Genomic DNA, 25,272 nt, shown 5'->3' with positions numbered 1-25,272 from the left:
CTGGCTGCCCCATGAAGAAATATCGGAGACCTGCTGTTAATGATTTATTTCAGGGTAAAATCTTTGGTGTGCCTTTTGAAAGTTGTTTGAAAATGGTTACGCATTTGTTGTATAGGAAGCTACAAGCGACAACTGGATATTCTAGCTCTCATTCTGAAAAAAGCATGAGATAATTGTTCAAAGGGACATTTTAGAGTTCCCAAGGGAATCCTTTATCATTGAAGCCTCCCACTCAAAAAATCTGGCAACTGGGGAACCTGCAGAGAACCAAGAGAAAAGAGTCCCCCACCCCCGGGTTCCCAAAAAGTGACTGAACATCAAATTTAACATATTTCCTTAAAATCTGACTGCAATTCTCAATTGTGTGCATAAGAAACACAAATAGTGCATTCAACACAGTTACATATTTCTGCACTGATGTATTTCCAACTCCTAGACGGTTTTCTCCAAGCTATGTCTAGGATGTTTGGGGGCTTTATTATTGTCATTTTCTCTTAAGTGTTTGATCTACAAGATGAAGCAGTTTCAAAGCGGGGGCTTTTACACTTGGGCACATGGGGCAGGATGAGAAGGAGAAAAGAGTTTAAGAAGAAAAGCAATTTACTTTGCCAGTAGTATCCTGTTTTCTCCCACTGTTATTGAAGACACTTGTGTGCAAGTAGGGCTCTTTTCCTCTGTGCTTGTGATATTAATCTTTTGCCAAGGAAATGATTGTGAAGTCACCAGTTTAGCATTATGATTTTACTGAAAGATCAAGAAAAAGAGAGATGGGCTGTGAGTCTGAACCCCTATTGTAACACATGGGTATCTTTAATCATCAGCAATATATCAGTTGTCATCTGCAAAAGATTAATAAGGTTTGGGGTTTTACCAAAATCTGCTTAACTTTTGAAAAATGTCGTGTATGGGTGGATATTTACCTTTCTGTTGATTTGGCTGCCATAGAACAAATTAATAATGATCTAAAACAAACTTAAGGGACTCTACTGTAGATTCCAGCTAGTAACAGCAACAGGCAAAAGGAGACTCCAACTCACATAAACTCAGCATCTATCTGATGGTTTCCTTAAAGATGATTTCCAAAAGTTAAGTAATTTATTGGTCTCCCATTTGCTGCAGATGTAGAATTTTGATCTAAAGAAGGAAGAATCCCCCAAGTATTACCAGGAGGGACTTAGTTCTCTGAACTGCAGCTTAAACCATGCAACTCTTACCTCTTTGCACTGAATTTAAACTCCTGACAAAGCAGGCTGGGCTCGGAGGATTAGGAAGAAGCTGTCAAACAACTATTCAGAGTAGTTCGTGAAACTGGGATAGACGCAACATTATTTTATCACTAAATGAAAAGCGTCAATAAAACTTAAAAAAAAAAATCTTTGTAACTGCAAACTGTTAGAAAACTGCCACAGCTGGGGAGAAGATAGTAAAGTGGACAGATTTAAGATAAAGACCCTCTTTTGAAGAGATAACTAGAATTTAATTCCACAATTCAGCACATAGAATAGGAAAAGCAAACAAATATGGTTGCAACAAAAATCAGAACGTAACAGGGCAGCCTATTCCCTCCACAGGCAGGAGTCCTAACAGAAGACGTGGAAGAATCTCCACCACCCTTGCTGGTTCTCTGTGCTATTAACTTAAAGATCAGGCCGCGTGCTGGGATTCTCACCCAGCAATTCTTTTAGAAGGACCTGACCGCACTCTTTCTCTGAAAAGTGATGACAGTACTGAATCAATCTTAACAATCTTAACTTTCTCAACAAAATCTTACTAAAGTATTATTACCTAAAGAAGTCACGGGACACATGGAAAAACTACAGGTTAGTATAAAGAGGTGGTAAGTTATAACTCCCAATAAATTTTAATTCTCACCCAAATACGAGGTCTAATTAACCACATAACATGATCTGTATCACAATTAAAAAAGAAAAAAAGAAAGAAAGAAAAGGAAAAAAGGAAAGGAAAAGAAAGGAAAGGGCAGGAAAGGAAAGGAAAGAAAAAGAAGAATCCTAAATATCAGAGTAAAAATTAGGGACCAACAGGAAAAAAAAAAAAAAAAAGAAAAAGACCAGGCAAGTAGGTTGAGCCTACTGGTTGTGTCCACGGAAGCTCAGCTCATTTGTAGAAGATGGCAGTAAGAGGGTCTTCATGTGTAGATGCGGCATCTTTACCACAAGGAAGGAAGGACTCCACATAACATGTCCAACTGAGAATGTCTATGAGATATCTACAGCAACTAACAGATTCTTCATCAGACAAACCACATTGTTGCAATTCAGTCCAGAGAGAGGACAACCATCTGAATTCAAAATGGAAAAAAAAAATTTAGAAAGATGAGAAGTGGATCAGAGTCAAGTTTCCTAAACCCCTTCCCCCCAAAATGATGGGAGAAGCTATGAATTGGAGGGAGATGACATAAACTGAAAGAAGGTTAAAATAAAAGACAAACTGATCATGAAAAGTAGCATTAAGAATGAGAAACTAGGAAACAAAATACAAATGTTTACTCTGTATGGAAACCATTAAGTCAGTTATTTTTTTCCAGTTGAGATAAAAAGGATGAGTGAGAAAATGGAAAAGAAAAAAAAAGACTCAAGAAAAATGTAAAACAAAAGGAAAATAAATGTGTGGATGAAACATACAATAAAGAAAGGAAGGAAGGAAGGAAGGAAGGAAGGAAGGAAGGAAGGAAGGAACAGACAGACACCCAGCACACTTCAGTGAGTTATTACCACTCTCTCGAGGCAGACATCCCCCGCTCTGCCCACAGGGAGAAGAATCCAGGAAACACATCTTTCTTTAATGTTGGAATCTAATTATTTTCTCCATGAAACTTACTTCACAGAGGATGTATTCTTACACATGCCTTAATAGAATAAATTTCCCTCCCTCTGCTCTTCAAATTTAAGACTTTAAGAGGGAGCCACACACTTTCCAAATACAAGAAATGAAGGTGGTGGGAAAGAAGGCAGAGGAAGGGTCAGTGTTGGTTCTTCACCCAAAGGACCTAAAGTTTAACAGTCACCTAGCCCTTTGACCAAAGGGCTGAGAGCTGTTCCTTGTTTAGCTTAATATCTTTTATCAATGTTGCCTGATTTGGGCAGCTTGTAGGTTTCGTTTCTCTTTGGTCACTGTAGAACAACTTCATCTTCATAATGGTCTTTTCTTGACCCCTGCTAGTATTATCTCTGTGGCTGGCACAAGGGACCAAGTTTATTCTGTGACGTTTAAGAAATAGTCACAGACACGTCAGAGAATAGGGCATTAAGGAAAGTTATTATACCCCACTTTTTCTGTGCCTTGTTTATTTGGTTCTCAGGGGACTCAATGTTTGAAAGTGGGTTCTGAAGAAAATGGAGAGTAGCAGTCATTAACAGCCTTTAAGTCAGCTTAAAACAAAACACAACTGTTAGTCTTAAAAGAGGTTTATTAAGTATTATGTACCTAAGTTATACATTGCTAAGTACCATCCTACCGGGTTACTTTTTTGTTGAATATTTTAGATTCCTGGGGAGATAATCATAATTAGTTTTTGTGGCAGTTACAAGAATATCAATTAAAAGCAATTAAATTCAGATATGAATTGAATTAAACTAAGTCATAGGACTTTTTTGGTTTAATGTGACTCTTTATGGCTTGTCTGTCCATCTAAGCACCCTAGAGCTCTGGAGCTTAATGCCCAAGTTCGAGTCTCAGCTCTGCTGCTTGAATTGATGTAGCTTTATACAAGTGTAATTGTCCTCTTTGTGTCTCCATTTTCTCAACTAAAAAATAAGAAAGAATAACAGTATATAGCTCACAAGTTTAATGTGAGCATTAACCACAGCAGCTTTTAAAAACTGCTGGTGTTCAGGCCTTACACAGGCCAACTAAATGAGAATTTCTGAGGGGGAGACCCAGGATTGGAAATTTCCAATGTCTCACTCAGAGACTCATATCTGAGAGACAAGAGTGGACCAAAAGTATGACCTAGCTAAAATACGAAGTCTGCTTTTCAAGGGAGAGAGTGGTACTCATGCTTAGAAGACAATAAACTCACCTTTAGTGAAAGAAAGAGGAAAGGAAAGAGGAAAGGAAGGAAGGAAGGGGGGTCGGAAGGGGGGAGGGAGGAAGGAAGGAAGAAAGGAAAGTTAGGAAAGGGAAAGAAAACACAAATTCATCAGATGGTTGGGTTCTAACCAATCTCCCTCCCTGCTTGGTAGTAAATATGCCACCTACTCCCTAAAACTCTCGTGCCTGATGAAGGGGGTTAAAGGGCAAGTAGAAGAATGTTGAGGGAGGCCCACGTGGCAATCACTTTGCTATTTCAGCTGCCTGATGTGCCCCCTTTACCTCTGATATGTACAACAGACATCCCCTGACAAACTACTCCATAGTATCAATGAATTTCAGTGCCACAATACTCAGACTTGACATTTCACTTATGCAAAGCAGATCAGAACAGGACTACCTACTCTAGACTGGAGTGTGCAGTTGCTCTTATTCTGTGTACAGAAGGTTCTGGCTATGTCTTTGAGTTTCAATACAAAATACCCAACAGTTCAAGCCTCGACATTGGCATGACAGATTAACCACCTTTGCCTCTCGACACATGCTCATTTTCTCCCTAGAGCCAGCCCTGATTCAGTTAGAGAGAGTGACAGGAACTAATTGGAACATCCGTGGAAACGAAGACAGGTCCATATACTAGAAGGAGAGAAGGCATTACGTTACCGCATATTCACACTCCGAGCTCCTAGATCCTACCACTGAACCTCCTCTTCCCACTACCCATTCTCCGACCTCTCTCCTTGCACCCACATGGGGAAAGCCACCCCTGGGGTCTTGACTGACCATGTTGGGATCATTACAGGTGAATAACATATGCACAGAACTGCAGGAAGAGGGGTATTCTCTAAAACATCAGATTACACACAGCCACACAGTGAAATCTTCACATGCCCTAAGAATAGCCCATTCTCCACTATACTGAGTCAAATAAAGATGATTTTCCTGACCATTCTCTCTCTCTCTTTTTTTAAAATAGTGTTGAAGCCAATGACTGGCATTCAGTTGGACTTACTGAACATCTGAAGACTGAGATATCGTTACTATATAGAGACTTCATTGTGCTCCTCCATCCCTTTTATGATCAGTCACTTGGTCTTAGTTGCTATATTTAGCACAACCAGGAGTCCAGAAAGTGTTTGCAATGCAAAGGGGGCATCACAGTGGGTTTTCAGGTGGGGTTAACTGACCTGAGAGCAGCTTGTTTCCACCCGGTGCATCCCGTAGGAAAAGTCGTCCGTGAATGTGATCGCATCAGAACTGATCACATCGTGGAATGAAGGCCAACCTGGAGCAGAGCAGCACCAGAACAAAACAGACAGGAGAGACAGACAGCCTTGGGTTAGAATGTCATGTTAAAGAACTACTACGCAAAGAATGAAAATCTTTAGTATATGACTCGTGCTTAACTTCTCCAGCCTGAAAGGGAAAGGTACAAAGCTGAAGGATAATATATTTCCCAAGAGTGCAACTCTTTTTTTTTTTAATTTTATTTATTTGACACAGAGAGAGAGATCACAAGTAGGCAGAGAGGCAGGCAGAGAGAAGGGGGGAAGCAGGCTCCCTGCTGAGCAGAGAGCCCGATGTGGGGCTTGATCCCAGGACGCTGAGATCATGACCTGAGCTGAAGGCAGAGGCTTAACCCACTGAGCCACTCAGGTGCCCCAAGAGTGCAACTCTTCTTGAAGAATAACTTCCTCCTCACTTCAGATCACAGTTGCATTGGGTGTTTATGTTTCCAGAAGCATTCTTAGACCATCCAGTAGTTTCCCAGAGCATCCCTGGATTTATAAAGCTCTCTCGCCACTTGGTCTTGCCTCTCTTCTTCAGAGTCATTGGGCACTCACTAGGAGTCTTAACGGTGTGACATTTTGCAAAACACAATCCAATTGTTCTTTTTTTTTTTTTTTTTTAAAGATTTGTTTATTTGAGAGAGAAAGAGAGAGAACATGGGCATGCACAGTCGGGGAGAGGGACAGACAGGGAAAGAGAAATCCTCACACAGACTCCCTGCTGAGCATGGAACCTGACACAGGGATTGATCCCAGGACACCGAGATCATGACCTGAGCCAAAACACTCAACCGACTCAACCGACTGAGCTACTCAGGTGCCCCTCCCATTTTAAAAGTTGGTTTTTTTCTGCCCTTTTTTTTTTTTTAAGGATTTATTTATTATAGTTGTTCTGGCTGTTCACTTTTCAACTTTCCATGCTTCTTTAGGAAGAATGCTTTTTCAGCACTTAGTTTGTGTGGTTAAAATATTAAAAAATGAGTATTCCATAGTTTCCATCATAATCTAATTTTTCAGGGCAGGGCAATCTGGAAAGCAGCTTCTATCTATTTTATGGGCAAGAGGCTTGCTCACTTCCCAGAAGAAAACCATAGAGCACTGTTCATCAGGCATCTCTAGGGAGCACCTTCTCTCAAACAGCATCTTGTTCCAATTTTCATTTATTCGAACGATTTTTTAAATCTGCACACACAGCTTTAAGAAACTCAATGATAAGGACCATAAGATTGTACAAAGGTTTATGAATGTACAGCCAGGTTTTATGTTCAGTACTTCTAGGCATGTTTTTACATATTTCCAGAAATTTGGTCGGGAGTTCCTGAGCTGAAGCCCAAAATGACGGAAGAGGTGTGATGTTGCCGAACTGCTGGTACAATTTTTTTTCTCTTTGAGAAGCCAAATTTATTCCTGTAGAAAGGAGGAAGCCCTTTAAAAACATGATGCTTTGTGTTAATACACCAACTGAAAGAAAACAGAATGCAGGCCTCAACAATATGATTTCCAGTTTCAAACAAAACAAATTAGCTCAGGCCAAGTTTTTATAAGAAACTCCCCCAAGCTCCCCATCCCCCACTATGCAACAGTGTAGCTTTCACAGTTGGTGCTGGATTTAACACCCAGAGTTGAAACACTTTCCTTTCCCTGATTTGAGTTCAAGATTGCTGCAAATCACTAGGAAAACCTTAACTTTCTAGATATAACATTCCTCAAAAAACAATCACATCAAGACACACCAGCACTTTTAAGAAAAATTGTCTCTCTCCCTGTTCTCTAAATTTTAAAGAGAATCTAAATGTATTCTAGGCTAGAGTTTTTGGTTTATAATGACTACTTGGCACATTTAGGTATTCTTTGTTCAACAGCAAAAGTGCCAGTGGCTAGAAAAGAGAGGTTTAAAGGTGATGTTTGAAGACACTGAAAAATAATTTAGTTATGAAAAGAAAGAGAACACTCTATATTTTTTAACCTCCCATGTTTTGACTCATTTGATTGCTAATTATGGCATCTAATATTATGGAAGGACATATTCGATTTAGTAGTAAACAGGTAAAGAGTTAGGAATATTTTTTTTAATTTAGCATAAAGCCATCCTCCAACACACACACATTTTCTTATTTCTAGAATTCAAAATAGGTATGGAGAAATGTATATAAAATATATAGATAGATCGTTCCCCTCCCATACTCCTTCTTCATGTTATATACACTTATCTTGTTCTACTTATCATACTGGATTTTTGACTTATCTGTTTTCAGGCTTTCCTCTCTGATTAGGTGGTGAGCACTTTGAAGGCAGAGTCTGCATAAACAAGAAGACGGGGTGGACATTTATGACTCAGGGTCCCACAGGAGACAGAAAATACAATCATACTCCCTTTTTATAGACTAGATTAAGAAATTAGCAATGCTCTTTTTTCACTAGAGTACCCAGTTTGGCTCAAACACCATAATTAAGCTTCTCTTTATAGGTGGAGTAAGGTTATTATTTACTTAGAATGGTAAATCCATAAAGACCATCTTGGTCACTAACTTAACAGGATTTTTAGCGAGGAGGAGAGGGAGAGGGAGCAGAAGGGTATGGTACTTGCCAGCATTACACAGGCAGTACGTGGCAGAGCCAAAGCTGGAATCTGTGTATTCTGACTTTAATCTAGTTGAAATTTTTCACATTCCACTTTCTTCCTCAGTACGAGGTCAAGACATCATTCATTTCAATACTGTAACCGGAAGGAGATAGTAGGTTTTAAGAAATATGTTTAGTGCCATGTCTGGATTGGTTGGTAGTTACATCATTGCACTTAGGAGCTTCCAGGTGGAAGCAGCTAATTCATGTAAACTCACCAATACTGATTCTCTCACTAACAACCAAGCTTTTCAAAGAGACAGTCCAAGAGCAATCATATAAATGATATAATCTACTTCTGGAGCATGGATAATTTTTTATTCATTTATCTAAAATAACCACAAATACTTAGAAGCTCACCTTAGGTAATAATATTGAGAAAACTGTCCATTCTATTTAGGATTTCTTCATTCTAAATCTTTCCTAACAAATTCTAATTCTTTTAGAATTCTAAATTAGAATTACTAATTCTTTTAGAATTTCCTAATTAATTCCAATTCTTTCCTATTAAAATTTTTTTTGGGGGGAAGGGAACTGCTTTCAAATGAGCTATTAAACTATACAGCTATACATTTTGTCTCCATGAATTAAATATTTATAGAATTTTCCAGAAGACTATATTCAAGAGTAGACAAGGATGAGGTGTAGTGACATGGAGTCAGGGCTCTTAAAAGATTTCTATGTTTCTGAGAAAACTGTTGACACTTGAATAATTTACTGGTTGTTTCCCATGGCATTGGTTAAATATCATAAGAGACACTAAAAAACCAACCAAACAAACAAAAAAAAATTCTCCTTAAAACTTCCCAAAGTTCACAGTGTCTCTCTGCACAGAAGAAATGCAGTTTTCAAGACGGAATATTTGATACCTCATCCAAATCTTAATTAGTGGAGATTGACAAGGGCAACCGTGTTGAAGACCATAAGTAACCCTGTGTGATGGAACACATTTCAAAAGAGAATCATGGCCAACTTCAATAAGCTTGACACAGGAGAACGTTGAATTCTTTTTCTAGGTCTTCCAGAAAAAGCCGAAGGAGAATCCCTCAGAAAAGCAAGTCCTTATTGACAATCAAACTAAGAAGGATCTTCACCCAAGAATAAATTGTCTCATGGCGGAGAGGCCACAGAGATGACAGCACTTTGAAAGCGGAATTCCCTCATCATGTGAAAGTATTTAAAGGAGGAACTCTTCACTGCTGCAAAAATCCTCAAAGGAAATCCTGCCCCCACTCCTAATAATAAGGAAAGTGCTTCAAAGGGTGATAGGCAAGACTGAAGCAATCTGGGTCTTGTTGAGAAAATTATCTTGAGCAAAAGGGGGAGGGGGATGTGTTTATGTCAGTTTTGACATTAAAGAAAGATCATCCATCCTCCTTTCTCTAGGATTTCCCTTTTGGTCTTCTCATCTAACAAAACATTATTTGTTTTGGATGCATTCCATGCACTTTTTAAAAGAACAGTCATTCGAAAACCTGGATAAACAGAGTTGGCTCCCCCCACCCCCAAGACATCCCTTTGTTTCTATGTGATGAGCTCGGATTGGGGTGTATTATTGTTTTATTTCTAAAAATACAAGCTGTACTTTTTGGGTATTAGCCTGTTGCTATTGGGAATGTCTTTTATTCAATAAATAGATTCTTCTCTCTGCAGACAGCACAGAAATACAGGTAGCCAAGCACAGCAAGCACGTTGGGCTATTGGCAGTCCTGCTCCCTTGTGAATCAACGACCACCAGGCCACACTAATCTGGAGATGGTGCTTGCCAGTATTGGCATAATGGGCAGCAAACCCAGGATATGTTCATTTATGTCTCAGATATTAGAGAAAGTGGTTCAGTTTGTTAATGGTAGATCTTTGGCACTTGCTACCATCTACACTAGGGTGGATTTTTTTTCTTTTTTAAACCTCAGTAAAATTAAAATTAAAATTCTTCCTTTTCACTCAGAATGGGGTTTATTAAAGCTCCTCAGAGTCCCCTTGAACCCATCCCTGAACAGTGACACAGCTTTCCACAGGTGATGTTCTGCTAACAGACTTTAAATGTTTCACTCCAACTGCCTCCTGAGAAAAACTTGCTCATCGCTCTATCCTAACCTTTTCCTCCTTCCTTTCACGAATCTTTGAAACAAGTTGTTAAAACCAGCAACAGGTTATAAATAAGTTGAAGCCAATTTCATCTATACCATATGTAGAAAATGCGGCCCACTCTTACTTTAATAAGGATTTGCTCTACAGCTGCCACGTTCCCTGGATCGTCCCCCAACCCCCAAATAAAAATGAGAAACCTCAGTAAGTTAGCTACATGACCCCATCAGTAGAACACAGCAGAAACTACCCACTCCTTAGAGTTCATTAAGTTGAAGTGTAATTACAAATATTTTCATTTGTATTCTATCTATCTATCTATCTATCTATCTATCTATCTATCTATATGATATTATTGTCTTCAAATGCAAAATCAGTTTGAGCACAGTAAATCCCAGTTGGGCTTGGGGGATCATTTAATATGATAAATATCTCAGCTTGGTTTCAGTGAGACATGCGGGACATTTACACACCTGTGGTTTTCTGTACGTACCAATTCTCACCGTGCTATGATTCTAGGGCTGTATTTCAGAATTTGTAGCATTTAGTACCTCTGAAGCCAGGAACTGTTAACCTCACTGGCCACTATTTACCTTATTAGCTACCTTAACCAAATAATACAACGCTTTATGAAGACCCCCCGGCTAACAAGAATTGTTTGAAGTTTGAGCTCTGATTTTGCCCAGTTATTTGCTGCGATTGACAGCAAGTTTTTAATCTCATTTTTAAAAGAATACTCTATTCCCCCTCGAAGACCCAAAAGTTTAAGTAGTAATCAACCAAATATATATATGTAATAGAAAATCAAAGAGTTCAAGATGACCCATAGGGCAATGTTCTCTTTTCGTGCTTCCCATTCCTGCAAACAACCACGTTTAACAGGTTTTAGGTTTAATTCTTAAAAATATGCTTATGCTGCTCCCTCTTGATTCCTTCATTTCAAATCTGCACTATCCAACACAGAAGCTACAAGCCACATGCTGCCATTTAAATTTAAGTTAATTACAATTAAATAGAATTTCAGTTCTTCAGTCATACCAGCCACATTTCAAGTTCTCAACAGTTACATGTAGTGAATGGCTGCTATACTGAACAAGACAGGCACAGATGGATATTTCTAATATCATTTCCACAGATCTAGAAACTCCCACCATTGAACAGTGCTGGTTTTACATTATGAATTGATTTACTCCTGTCACGGATGAAGACTAAGCCTTCAGACTTCCACTAAGCTCCCTTCTCTTCCCCCTTGCAATTTTTGACAGTTAAATAATTTTTAATTCTTTTGAAACCTCGTTTGGTACTATCTGCCTCTGGAACTAGAATGTAAGTCTAATAAGAGCAGAGAGTGTGTCAGTTTTGTCCACCAGTGTGTTGCCAATCACCTAAAACAGTGCCTGCAGAAATTGTCTGATGGATGAACATATGAATGCATGACTAATGACTATCTTATAGCTCAACATTTTTGGACCCTTCAGTCTGCAAGACAGCCTGGGCACCCCATCCTCCTTCTACCTACTCTTTCCCCTATTCCAACGCCCAACCTTAATGAAGTCTTCTATGCTTTTGTATAGGTTGATTCTAAGGCTTGAAAACTAGTCAACGACATTATTATTACGGCTACATACATGTTGCAGACCGCTAAAGCGTGTTGGGATTCTAACTCCTTCTCCAACGGTCCAACTGGCATAACCTCAAGCTACCTGAAGTCAAACAGATCTTCCTTCTTTTACACTGCATCACTATGACAAGCAGGGCATGTCTTCTTTTATCTTTTGTTTGGACCATGACTTTCTTATACAATTGTACAAATTTGCTCTATAATTCAACATTTTAATTTTCAACAAATATTTCAACCATAAGTAAAAGTATGTAGAATACATAGGCATCCATGTTTTAACAAATACGAATGACCCAAGTTTAACAGACTATATTTGTTCCATATTTCCTTCAGATTTTTCTCTTTTTCTAACAAAATAAAATGTTACAATTACAGCCAGATCTGCCTCCAGCCTTTTCCCCTACTCCTATACCCAGAGACAATTGTTTACATACCCTTCCCACACTTCTTTGGATTCATTTCCTACATATGTCTATGTTCATAAGTAATATATAATGTTTTAGGTGTTAAAAATTCACCTGAAAGACATTGCATCCTAGGTATCTTTTGGCCATCTCTTTTTTTTTCACATTTTTCTTGATCTTTAAACTTTTTGGCCTTTTTGACAGCATCCTCTTCTTATTTTGTAAATGAAATACTTCAAATATCTCTGAGAATATGAACCAGGGAGTTGTTTGACTTTGGTTTTTCTATTATTCTCTAAAATAGCTCTGCTGCCTCTTGCGCAACTCTTCTCTTTTTCTTGCTTCTCGTCTTCCATGCTCTTGGTTTTCTTGCTTCAGCCATTTCTATTTAAGAGTAGAGGTCTGGGGTAGTTGCCCGGGGCAGGTGACGGGGGCTTCCTCTGCAATCAGCTACAGCGCGGGTTTGTGCCTCCCTAGGTCTCAACTCTCAACAGAGAAGGTGACCGGGAGCTCTGGGAAGTACCACTGTCATCGTTTCTTGTAGGACAAAGGTCTGTCCCAGCGTTCCCTGAAGTGCAACACCTCACTGGCAGCCCCAATTCTCCCAGACAGGCTGTTTAATATCTTTTGAGAGCAGTCTTCCAGGGTTGTTTTTTTTTTGCCCCGTGGGTAATTGATGATCTGTCATTCTAAATATGAAAGTGAGGAACCTGCAAAACTGGACGAGCTGTTTTTTCAGTTAAACACCTTCTTGTCGACCTTGCTCTTGACAATTCTGCCCTCTGAGCCTCTTCATAATTGTGCTGGGCATCTTGGCAACAACTCCCGTACGTAATTTGGGCTGCTGCTTTCTTTAGTCGGTCATACCCAGTAATGCATTGCCAGCCATCTTTCCTTGGAAAAAATGCTCAACACCCCCTCCCCCACTCCAACACCCCCTCAGCACCCCCTCCCCACTCCAATTCTCTTCGCAATGGGGTTCTTCTCCTTCTCTTCTGCTTCCTCCTCCTCCTCTTTCGTCTTCTTTTCCTTACTTTCACTTTAAAGGGTTCTCTTGGGAGAGAGGGAAACCAACATGTATGCTCAGTCTATCATGCTGAACAAGAAGCCGAGATTTCTTTTTAATAAACTGCAGATTTTAGTCTCTTCATCTAGGATTTTATGAGAAGAAGGAATGGATTTCGGGCATCATAATCTTTCTAGTGACCACAATTATATTATTTTTTGCCTTACTGATAAGACCCAAATCAATGTAAGGTTTAGGAGTTTTAACTGGCTCAGATTTGACTCTATCTCAAAAGTGATTCTCTGCATGAGAGTATGACATCTACAAAGACCCCTGAGTTAGAACTGTGGCAGACCAGAGTAGCCTCCTCCCAGAACCAGCTCAGTGGGAAAAACTTCATAGATTCCTTTTCTTTTCTTTTTTCTTTTTTTCCTTTCCTTTCCTTTCCTTTCCGTTCCTTTCCTTTCCTTTCCTTTCCTTTTCTCTCTTCTGTTCCTTTCTCTTTTACAGATTTTATTTATTTATTTGAGAGAGTGAGATCACAAACAGGGGGGAAAGGTAGAGGGAGAAGAAGACTCCCCCCAGAGCAGGGAGCCCAATGCAGGACTTGATCCCAGTACCCTGGGACCATGACCTGAGCCAAAGGCAGATGCTTAACCAACTGAGCCACCCAGGCACCCATAGACTACTTTTCTGTATTTGATCACTTGTTATCAAATCATTTCTGTATTTGATATACCTTTTCTGTATTTGGTCACTTGTTATGGCATGAGGATGCACTATATTTCTGCCCTCTTGCCACTGCAAATGTAAGGACAAGTATCCCCCTCTGTGTTGATGACACAATTTCATTACTGCAAACAAGCAGCCAAGTCTCAAGAGGTAAACTATTCTAGCAAGAAAATGGTTTAACAGTAATCATGACACAAAGAAAACCATTGGTTTTGGCAGACATTCTCCCATGCTTTATTCAGCTTTCCTAAGCAGTACCTCAAATAAAAACAATATTTAAAATACTTATCTTGAAAATCAGGGAATTTAAAAAAAAAGAAAGAAAGAAAAGCAGAGAGTTTAGAATACATAAAAAATAATCTAGACCCATAGACTCTAAAAATTCATGAAGGAAAAAAAATGCTGAAGTACGATATATACTTTTCAAGCATTTGTTTTATTTTGGTTACTAATTACCTTGTTGGGTTTTGGTTTTTTTTGTTTTTGTTTTTGTTTTGTTTTGTTTTGTTTTGTTTTGTTTTTTGTCTTGCGAAGTAACCCCACAGTTTTAAGTGGCGGTGGCATTTTGAAGGCCAGGGACATGTTGAATGGCCTGATGACTAGGGGAGCCACAAGTAACATGATCAGATCAGTGCTTTGGGAATATGGTTCTGGAAGCAAGCAAGAGAGTGGGGGATAAGAGGATGAAAACAGGCACATCAGATGAAGACTGGATGTGGAAACAGAAGTGATGAAGCTCTACATGAAGGCATCTGCAATGGGGCCGGAGAGCAGGGGACCAATAAGAGAGAGACTGAGCAGTTAGAATTCACTGATTGTGGTGGTACCTGATGGGGAGTGAAGGAGAAGGGTAGGGTCAAATTACTACTAGGTTTCCAGCTTGTACCGACTAGCTGGGTCATGCTAGTTAGATGTGTTTTTCAGGGAAAATAATAAAATCCATTTAGTGTGGAACTCTCTAGGAGCAGAGGGGTGTGGGGGTTCAGAAGTAAAACCCTGGCTAAAGATACAGATGTGAAAGTCATCAGAGCATAGAAAACAGTAAGGTTATGGAGGGGAATATAGAAGGCAAATATAGGGGGAGTGGAGAACCAGACAGGTATTTAAAAGGTGAGCTGAGGAATAAGTCAGTGAAGGAAAATAAACAAGAGCATTTCAAGAAATAGGAGGACAACGAAATAGGGAACCGGGACAGAGTCAGATAATGGAAAAGTGTAAGGCTGGAGGACAGTCCCCAGTGACATAATCTACAGAAAGGACAAGTTAAATAAGAGAGGAAAGGAGACTGCTGAATTCAACAGCTGGGCAGCCTGAGGGAATTTAGGAGGAGCCCTTTCAGTGTTATGGACAGAAGCTGAACTCTGTTGGGCTGAAAGGCATTTGTGGACTGGAGCAACTAAACCAAGACGGCTCCTTACCAAGCCTGGCAGGGAAGGAAGGTAGAGCAGGTTGATGACTTGCAGAAGAGCACAATGGGATTTATGCAAACATACTGGGATCCTGGGGGTCCCTCCCACCAATTCCACCCTTCTCTGCTTTCCAAAGGGTTTAAAATTTTATGGTATTTCCTAACAGAACTTTCACAATCAAATGAGTAATATGAAAGTCTTTGGGCATGCTAAAAATCTTGAGCACTGCTCAAATAGCTCCTTAGAAGCTATATTTGAAGAAAGACTAAAACAGAATTCCATCCCTAGAATGTTTTTTATCTTTAGTTTATTTTTAAGTTGTTCATTGCCCTTGTTCCTACTATCCCTTAATCTACCAAACTGAATCATGAGTGGTATATTTTAAATGGCCATGGTAATCGGTTTCACCTTTTGGCACAAAGTAGGTGTTCAATAAATGATTAAACAAAGGAGAATCCAGAGCTTTAACTCTAGGTCACAATCCCCTGTCAAATATGCTCACAGCACCCAATATTTTCTCTTCAGAGCATGTCTCACAGTTTGTAATTACTTATGTATACGGGTATCACTTAGGTTAGATATGCCAATTACTAGCCAATCAACGAAATTTTTTAAAAGATAGGCAAAGTATCTTTACTACTTTGCTCTAGGCAATTTTTTACAAATATCAATTTTAATATTAGGCTTCTTTTCCTGCCTATCAAAAAATAGTGCATTTCTTCAAGATGATTATTACTAATTTCTTCTGTTCAAACCATGCCGTCCCAAGACCCATAATCATTTCAGGCATTTGAATCTACTGAAGGACAATATGACCAGAGACCAAGAACACTGAGGTGTCCTCTGGGCAGTGTGAACATCTGGTATCTATTCTCCTTGGAGATTAATAATGGAGCTCTACTGCAACAGGCTTTACTAATTCCTTTGAGCCCTGCACAGCATTTTTAAATAGTTCCAAACATACAAGATCTCTAATTGGCATGGATTTCATCCACAGTTTTCTTGGCGATCGCAAAATATCTCAGAAACTCCTAAGCAGGAATTGACAGGGCAAGCTTCCCTGTTTCCCTTTGAGAAGGCAACTATTCATAATTTTTTTTCAAGTTCAATAAAATACTGAACTCAAACCATTTCAACCAAAAAACTGAGGAAGGGGACTTTATTTTCCCTGGCCTGAACACTGTCTCTTGCTACTTTAAATCATAGTTAATGTTTTAGAAAGTATATCTTACACATAAGTCAGTTGTAGACTTTCAGCATCAAAGGATCTGAGCAACATCACATGTAACGACCTGACCTTTGGCTATAATTTCTAAGTGCCATTAAAAAATGTCTCTCAAACTGGTTTTAAATTTAGTGTTGACCTAGTAACCTTGATCCAAAAACATTCAACTTTAGATGATTATTTTATTTTGCTTCCAAAAGCTCTTCAGTCCAGTGAGGCATCCACTAGGAAGCTTCACAGAGAGTTGAGTTTGCTCAGAATTTATTAGCTACATCGAACAGGAAGATGGTGATTTGGGTTGCTTGCTGAGTGAAGATTATTTACTGTGCTTAACTGACCTTAGGAATACCAGGAGGGAAATTCAAAAAAATACAGATTCTATTCTCAGCGACATGCAGTCCAGACCAACAGTGAAATAATGTTCCATTCAACTGCAGTCCTGAATTAGGTCTATTCACCACATGGCATCACTGGGGACTGTAAAACTATTACTTATGTTCTTTAGTTGTGTGTACCTATCAAAAATTTCAAATAATTTCTCTCTTAAATATAGATGCCTGATAAAATGTAAGATTATTTCTTCTGAGGGAGTTAAGTGTTAAAGTTCTTTTACTCACTGAATTTTCCTCCTGATACTCTTCTCTAACTGAAATCTCTCTAAATTTCTGAGTAGACTTTAGGTTGTTATTCTGCTATATACTTTCAAATGCTACAATTTGAATAAAAACATGTATTTTCATAAATGCATGATCCTTCACTGGACTACACCACCTTTTTATGATGCATCAAAACTTAGTTCACCTACTACGATTTAAATTTCTGACAACCCATTTGAAAAAATATTTTGAAACACATTACTCAGAAAAGCTTTTAAACACAATATTTTAGAATAAAACAATAAAAGATGTTTTGCCCTTTTAGCAGACACATGGCAAAGTTGAAGACACTTGTTAAACACTGTACATTCTGTAACATATTAAAATTTTTTAATAAATTACATCAAAACACATGAAGCAAACTACATCAAACCAAGGCATACTCTGATAACTATTTGCTCTTTACAAAGTCCTTTAGGAAAATCTTCTCTGATACTTAATCCCCATTACTCTGCTCTTCTTTTTCATATATTCAATCACATCCTAATACACTATAACTTACTGTTCCTAAATTTTCCTGTGTATTGTCTGTAGTCTCCCAACCAGAACTTAAGTTCCATGTGGGCAGAGATAATTCTTTTTTTCCTGATGCATTCAAAGCTCCCAGAAGGGTGCCTAGCATTTAATAAATTTTGGTTGAATGAATATTCTATATACATTCTTGTTACTCTGGATATCTAGGAATTCAAAATAATCCTTGTTTTTGTTTTAAAATATATAGTCACAGAAGTCTTTGTTATAGAATTATTTACAGAATCTCTAGGTCACTTACTAATATTTATTGAAGATTTTGGCACCTGGCTGACAAATTTTGGCACCTGGCTGACAGTCTTCTCTCAACCCCCAATTCCTACCTACATTCTAAGGACCTTCTATGGTAACCCACTTAATACACCTCATATCAATAGCTCTTTGAGGTGAAACTAAGCAATTCTATAGAGCCAAGATCCTGTATCAAGCAAGACCCATGGGTACAAGTGGTCTTTGCAATTCAGAAGTTTTGATGGCTTTGATTCTGACCACTGGCAAGTTTAATGCATTAAAAATTAGATGTCAGCACATGAAGAAAGTTTAATTTCACATGGATGAAATTGGCTAAAGTAGAATGGTAGTGCACACATATTTTAATTTGGCCCTAAACAACCAGGACAAAAAACAAATCAGTAAAATACCATAAAAGTCGAAGCACATCCGCCATATATACCATGGCCTACAGGCTGACCTATCATTCTGTTAGTTGTGCAGTAGTATTCAAGTCTTACCCCACCAAACCACTTGTAAAGAAAGCAAGCCGCAGGTACAAGACTTAGCTACTTAGTACTGAGAGGCACTAAAAAAAAATGTTTGCTGAATAAGTGAACCACATTTGGACTGAAGAGAGTATTAACAAAAATTCTGAAAATGATATCACAATAAATCAATGTCTCTGTTTCAGACATTTTTGACAAAGATCACCTCTCAAGTATTTATTATTCCTTCATCTCTACTGACCAGAGTACAGCATTCGATGGATTACTATCTCTTGGTAATATGTCATGGACACCTATGTGATGTCTTTGACGTTTTCTAATTTGAATAGAATAAAACTGTGGAAGGCGTGGTCAGCATCCATGAACATGAAGTACCCTAGCACAGTTGTAGCAGTGTATAGTCTCCTTTTGTGTAGATATTTGTCCTCCTTTTAGTATAACCAAAAAGTTTTAAGTCTCAATCATGTATTATTAAAATCATGGTCTTAAAAGCTAGGTGAAAATTAATTTTTAATTATATCTCCCATATTAGAAAACTCCCTTAGGAGTAATCTCTTAGAGGGAATTTTGCCAAGGTCTTGTACTACATAAAAAATTTTTAAAAACCATGTACTTTGACTTAAGGTGTAAATCAAGAGCCAATATAATAGCTCTTTGATCTTTAACAGTTTTTGTTTTTTATTTTTGTGTATTTTTATTTGTAATGTCTTTCCCACACCAATAATTTTTACCTCCCACTTGCTCTCAACTCCCATTTGTTCAGTTCCAGGTATTGCCCTGAGTTTCTGGCTTGCAACACATCTTAATTACTCTTTTAATGCCTTATTGCTTAACTACCATTGCTATTTAAAAATCTCACACACACACATATTAACCATTGTAAATTCATAGATGTGAATGTACCATACATACTTTAAATGCTAATTTTTCCCTACTTTCTTGGCCCTGTTCCTCATCTGTCAGGGAACCCCTATGTTAACAACCTAATAAGGGTTCTGCCACGTCTTTGTCCATTTTCTTAGAGCCTTACAAAATCATAGGTATCCATACACACATAAATGTAAATGTTCTCCTAGCTGCGTAATATTCCACTGTGCAATCCCCCACTGACAAGAATGACTTTGTTTCCCATTGTTTTCTTTATGAAACACACTGCTGTGACAACCTTGTCCATATGCTCCTATCTCTGGTAGAACCTTTCTTCCTATGGGACAGATTCTTAGGAATAGGTTTGCTAAGTCAAAGGATAAATGTATTTTTATGTTTAGTAAATATTTCTAATGGCTTTCCAAAACAAATATTGTTGAATACCCTTTTCTCCAAACCTGTCAATAACAGGTGTTGCAGCTTTTAAAAACTTCCAGTAAACTATTGCCAGTAGCTGATTTCAGCAAAATTTGTATTTCATATTCACTGTATTTCATTACAAATACAAAATTTGTAAGATGGCCCACTTTTAATGTTTGTTGACTATTTGCTTTTCTGGGACTTGCATCTTCATATTCTTAGTTCTTTTTTCCATTGGGTTATTTATTATTGTTATTTTTCTTTGCAACTGGTAACAGTTCTTTGTATATCACAGATGTTAATTAATGGCCTTTGCATTATAATTATCCTTTTATATCTGTTGTTTCTGTATTGGCTTTGTTTATGATTTTTTAGCCTCTTCTTTTTGCACTTTCTGGGCTCCTGGCCTTGATTATTAAGAGCTCCCTGCCTCCAGCCTACACACATGGTATTCTATATTTTTTGCAGGATTTTTGTCTTATTTTGCATTAGCTCTCAATTCATCTGGAATTTCTTTCAGTATATGAAATAATATTTCAATTTTATTTCCTCCCAAATGGAAGAGCAGCTGGGCCATCAACAATATTTAAATTGTCCATTCTTGACTGAACTAAAATACTATGTTTGACTGATATTTATTTATATATTCTCCAGTCTGCTTCATTGATGTACTTATCTATTTCTATACAAATATAATCTTATTATTGTGGCTTCATAGCATGTTCTTATATCAGGAAAGTCAAACATCTACTTACTGGTTTTCTTTTTCATAAATACTTCGCTTAGGTTTTTTTTTTTTTTTTTCCTTAAGTGGGTTCATTGTAAGTTAATTTTTTTTTTTATCTTTCAAAGAATCATTTCTGAGTTCTCTGTTTCTTTCCACAATTGTTTAATGTTTTCTATTTCATTAACTTGTGCTTTTATCTTTATTCCATCTCCCTAGTTTTTATTGTTCCTTTTATAAAGTTCCTTTATTTTTCATCTTTTTTATTCCTTTAATAATGAAGGTATTCAAGGCTATAAATTTTCTTCTTCTAAATATAATGTTCACTGTTTCCCATTGAGTTAGATATTTATTGCTAATTTCATTGGATTATTATAAAAATATGGCCTATAAAAATCTCTTATTTTATTTTCTTTATGGCCAAGTAAATGATCTACTTTCTAATGTTCCATGAAAATACAAAATTACATTTTTTATTTGAGGGTTTTTTTTAAAAGATTTTATTTATTTATTTGAGAGAAAGAAGAGAGAGCTAGGGGGAGGGGCAGAAGGAGAGGGAGAAGCAGACTCCCACTGAACAGGGAGCCCAATGTGGGACTCAATCCCAGGACCCTGGGATCACGACTTGAACTAAAGGCAGATGCTTAACAAAATGAGCCACCTAGGAGGCCCTGTTAAAGGGATTATTTAAATTTGAAAGATACTTTATACATCTACTAAAGCAAGTTTATTGATTGTATTATTTGGTTTTTCTATCTCCTTACTTAGTTTTGACTACTCCTATGTCTTAGTCTGAAAGAGATATAGTGAAGTTACCCATGATAGCTCTGTATTTTTTTTTTTTAAAGATTTTATTTATATATTTGACAGAGAGAGAGATCACAAGCAGGCAGGGAGGCAGGCAGAGAGAGGAGGAAGCAGGCTCTCTGCAGAGGAGAGAGCCCGATGCGGGGCTCGATCCCAGGACGCTGGGATCATGACCTGAGCCGAAGGCAGAGGCTTTAACCCACTGAGCCACCCAGGTGCCCCGATAGCTCTGTATTTTAAAATTAAGTTTTCTTTCAAAGATTCTGATTCATACATTTCGTTGTTATGCTATTTTATACCTATAGGCTTATGATTGCTCTATACTCTTCATGAATAATGCCCTTTTTTTATCACATAATTTGCCTTTTTATACTTTTGTGTTTTTAGCTTAAATTCGACTTCTTCTGGTGGTAATATGGCCATTTCTCCTTTCCTCTTTGTTTGCTTTGGCCTAATGTCCTTTTGACAATCCCTTTATTTCCAAGCTGCCATTATATTTTGTTTTTGTAATCAGCAAATAGCTAGATTTGAACTCAATTTCTGACTATTTTTGTCAGAAATTTTATTGGGAGAATATTTATTTTTAACGGGAGAATTAGTTCATTGATATTTAACAACACAATTATATGATTTCACTCATATGTAGAATTTAAGACATGGAACAGAGGATCATAGGGAAAGGGAGGGAAAAATAAAACAAGGTGAAATCAGAGAGAGAGAGAGACAATAAGAGACTCTTAACTCTCAGGAACAAACTGAAGGTTGCTAGAGGGGAGGTGGGTGGAGGGATGAGGTAACTGGGTGATGGGCATTAAGGAGGATATGGGATGTAATGAGCACTGGGTGTTATATACAACTGAAGAATCACTGAACTCTACCTCTTAAAATAATAATATACTATGTTAATGAATTGAATTTAAATTAAATTAATTTTTTTTAAAAATTCACATACCTATCTTCCTTTCATTTCACTTTGTATTTATTATTAATTTTTTGTGTGTTTTTCCTCTTTTTTCTACTGTTTGGACCAAATTCGTATGCATTCCATTTCCCCCCACCCTCCGTTATTATGTCATTTTGCCTTTTCTACACTCACAAACACTGAATTATCTACAAAAGATTACATACAAGATACAATTTCCTCCATAAAGACCCATTGTTTTCCAGATCAAGATGCTAAATCCCTCCTTTCCTGCTTCCCCTTCCTCCCACCCATGTGAGATAAAGCCTTTAGAAAACTCATTTTCCTTCACTCTGCCTTCCTCTCCCCATTATACACATTTATCCTGCTATCTTCCAAATTCCAGGGTTGCAAATGAGAAATCTAATACTAACCTGACACTTCCACTGCGAATTTGGAAGCACATAGAATTTTCCCTTTATCCTTGAAGTGCAGGAAGATCGTCAGGCTAGGTTTAGGTGCCTCTGCCTTCTTGTTAATCCTACGTAGAATGTGGTGTACCTGTTCAAGCTGCAGGTGCTGGGGTTCAGGACATGCCACCCCAAAATACAGCAGCTTGACATATGGAATATTTTAACCTGAAGGAGTTTGAGAAATGGCATGACCTTCCCCTGAAGCAGGTCATAAAACCTTCACGTGAGAGGTGCTGTTCCTAAGCCCTGGAAAAAAGGAACATCCTTATCTCCAAGACTCAGAAAGGGCTGAAAAGAAATTGGAACAAACAGGCCTTGCTATTTCCCCCAATTTACAACGCTTAGCTCATACCCTTTTTTATTCTATCACATTTTTTCATGAAACCTAGCAGGAAAACACTCAGATTCAACCACTTCTTTGGGTCTTTATCTCCTTATGAAGGCTTTTGTTTCATGTAAAGCATATTAAACAAATTTGTTTGCTTTTCTCTTATTAATCTGTCTTTTGTTACAGGAGCTTTTGTTACAGTTGAGAGCTTAGAAGGGGAGAGGAAAATATATTTCTCCTCCCTTACACAGACTTGAGTCTTTCTTTAGATTAGGAAAAAAATATTTAACATCTATTATTTATATGTTAAGCCTCTCAGAGCAATTTTGCAAGTCTTTTCATTTTTCATTCATGATACAGACTTCTGTGTTTTACTACATGCTTTCAGATATTTCTTCCAATTGGTGTGTCAGCAGTGGCCTCCTTCAATTCACTTAGTCAATTGTTTAATTGCAAAATCATGATATTTTCAAATCTCCACTTCTTGGAGAGGCTAGACATGAAGTCCTTTAATTGCATCAGACACTATATTTCAGCTGCAAGAAAGAGATGATGCAAATTAAAGTGGCTTAAAAATTAAGAAAATTATTAACTTACATAACAAGATGTCTACGTTTACGTGGTTCCCTATTGGTCCAGTAAATGGCACAACTACCTCATAAAGGCCAATGTGTTCTCCTTTGTCTTCCTCACCATGTCAGTGATACCTCTCCTTATGGTCACACAATGGATGCAGCAATTCCAGACACCACAGGCAGACAGGACAACATCCAGTGAAAATAGAAGCATTTCAACTAGTGCGTCTCTTTTTATTAGTGAGGGGAACTTTTACCAGAAACCTCCAATTAGATGTTGCCTAGGATGCAATTGACCAGGGATGGGGCATCTGTCTAAGCTGAAACTAATCCCTGACAAGGGGAATAGAGCTTTATGATTAGCTTAGGTCAATTATTATTCACCTGAGGAGGGAGTTACTCTGCCCTAAACGAAAAAGGATGAATCTAATTACATTAGGCAACCAGTGTCATCACAGTTGGCTTTGTTTGGTTTAACTAGAAGTTCTATTTCAGCAGATATGTGATTATTTGTTTTGACTGATCCTGTCTGAATGCTGGATTCCCTTAGATGTGTTGTTATTTTTCTTTGTTGGTTCATTTGGCTCAGGGCTCATTAACAACATAATCCAAAAGCTGGTAGTCCTGCAGACATTAGAAATGTAGACACTGACCAGCTGCCAGATGTTGTCAAGGACATGAGAAAGAGAAAGCTTCCTTGTATCCAAGTTTCCTCTGAGGGCCAGATTCAGCCTAGATACTTAGTTTCTTCTTAGCCTCTTGGGAGCAAGAAGGCCAGGTACATTTATTAGTGGCTATGTTAATCTTTACTCCTGGAGTCCATAAATCCCAAACTCTTGCAATGATTTGCCACATTAAAACTCTCACCATCGTGCTCTATGACACTGCTTTCTAGTCCCTCAGTACATAAGCCCAAAAGCACCTAAGTTGTCTCTGCCAAGATTCCCATCGATATGTAGCTCATGAGATCCAGAGAGACTAGAATGGAGAGTATAAGGGTAGTGAGCCATATGCAAGTCCATCTTCAGTGAACGTTATCATTATTTGTCAGATGCTGTGCTAACTGGTTTACAATTCTTGTCTTACATATACCTCACAGCAACCCTATTTATCCCGATTTTACAAGTGGAGAGACTAATAAGGTTTACAGATTATGTATCTTTCACAGGTCACTTTCCCGTGGACAATTAAGTGTTGAAGTTCACATGTGAACAGGGCCAGTCTCCAAGTTTTTGTTCTTAGACGCTACACCAAACCATCTCTGTGGCAGCCCAGAGAGCTGTCAGGTTGAGATAGTGATGAAAGAAATAAAATACAGTAAGAAGCTACAAACATTTCCTGAAAGCCAGAATGTCCAAATGCTACCAGATGATTAATGATTTTTATAAATTCCCATTTCCATAAGTAATATTATATATGTGTATGAATTCCTGAGCTGCATGTGCTATGTTCAACACACTAAAAAACAAAACAAAACAAAACAAAAAACAAACAAAAAAAAACTTTGGAAATGATGAAATGATGACGACGTAATGCCCAAAGCAGGGGTTCTTTTTTTCTTTTTTTTTTAAAGATTTTATTTATTTATTTGACAGAGAGAAATCACAAGTAGGCAGAGAGGCAGGCAGAGAGAGAGGAGGAAGCAGGCTCCCTGCTGAGCAGAAAGCCCGATGTGGGACTCGAACCCAGGACCTGGGATCATGACCTGAGCCGAAGGCAGCGGCTTAACCCACTGAGCCACCCAGGCGCCCCCAAAGCAGGGGTTCTTAAATATTTTTTGTTCCATGGGCTTTTTGGAAATCTGGTGAAGCTTATGGACCCTGCA

General features: G+C 38.1%; 1 protein-coding gene across 2 annotated transcripts in view; it reads right to left on the bottom strand.

Moving 5' to 3' along the window:
* The window catches only part of MSRB3 (methionine sulfoxide reductase B3), a 166,089-nt gene that overhangs the window by 5,531 nt on the left and 135,286 nt on the right, over nucleotides 1–25,272 (bottom strand). For both annotated transcript variants that reach the window (XM_047742503.1, XM_047742504.1), the window contains one exon: nucleotides 5,238–5,335. In XM_047742503.1, coding sequence (XP_047598459.1) covers nucleotides 5,238–5,335 — 98 coding nt within the window. The remainder of the gene's footprint in view (nucleotides 1–5,237; nucleotides 5,336–25,272) is intronic.

This window comes from Lutra lutra, chromosome 8, assembly GCF_902655055.1.
Source record: "Lutra lutra chromosome 8, mLutLut1.2, whole genome shotgun sequence".
In the NCBI taxonomy this organism is placed as follows: domain Eukaryota; kingdom Metazoa; phylum Chordata; class Mammalia; order Carnivora; family Mustelidae; genus Lutra; species Lutra lutra.
This window is presented reverse-complemented; position numbering and strand designations above follow the sequence as displayed.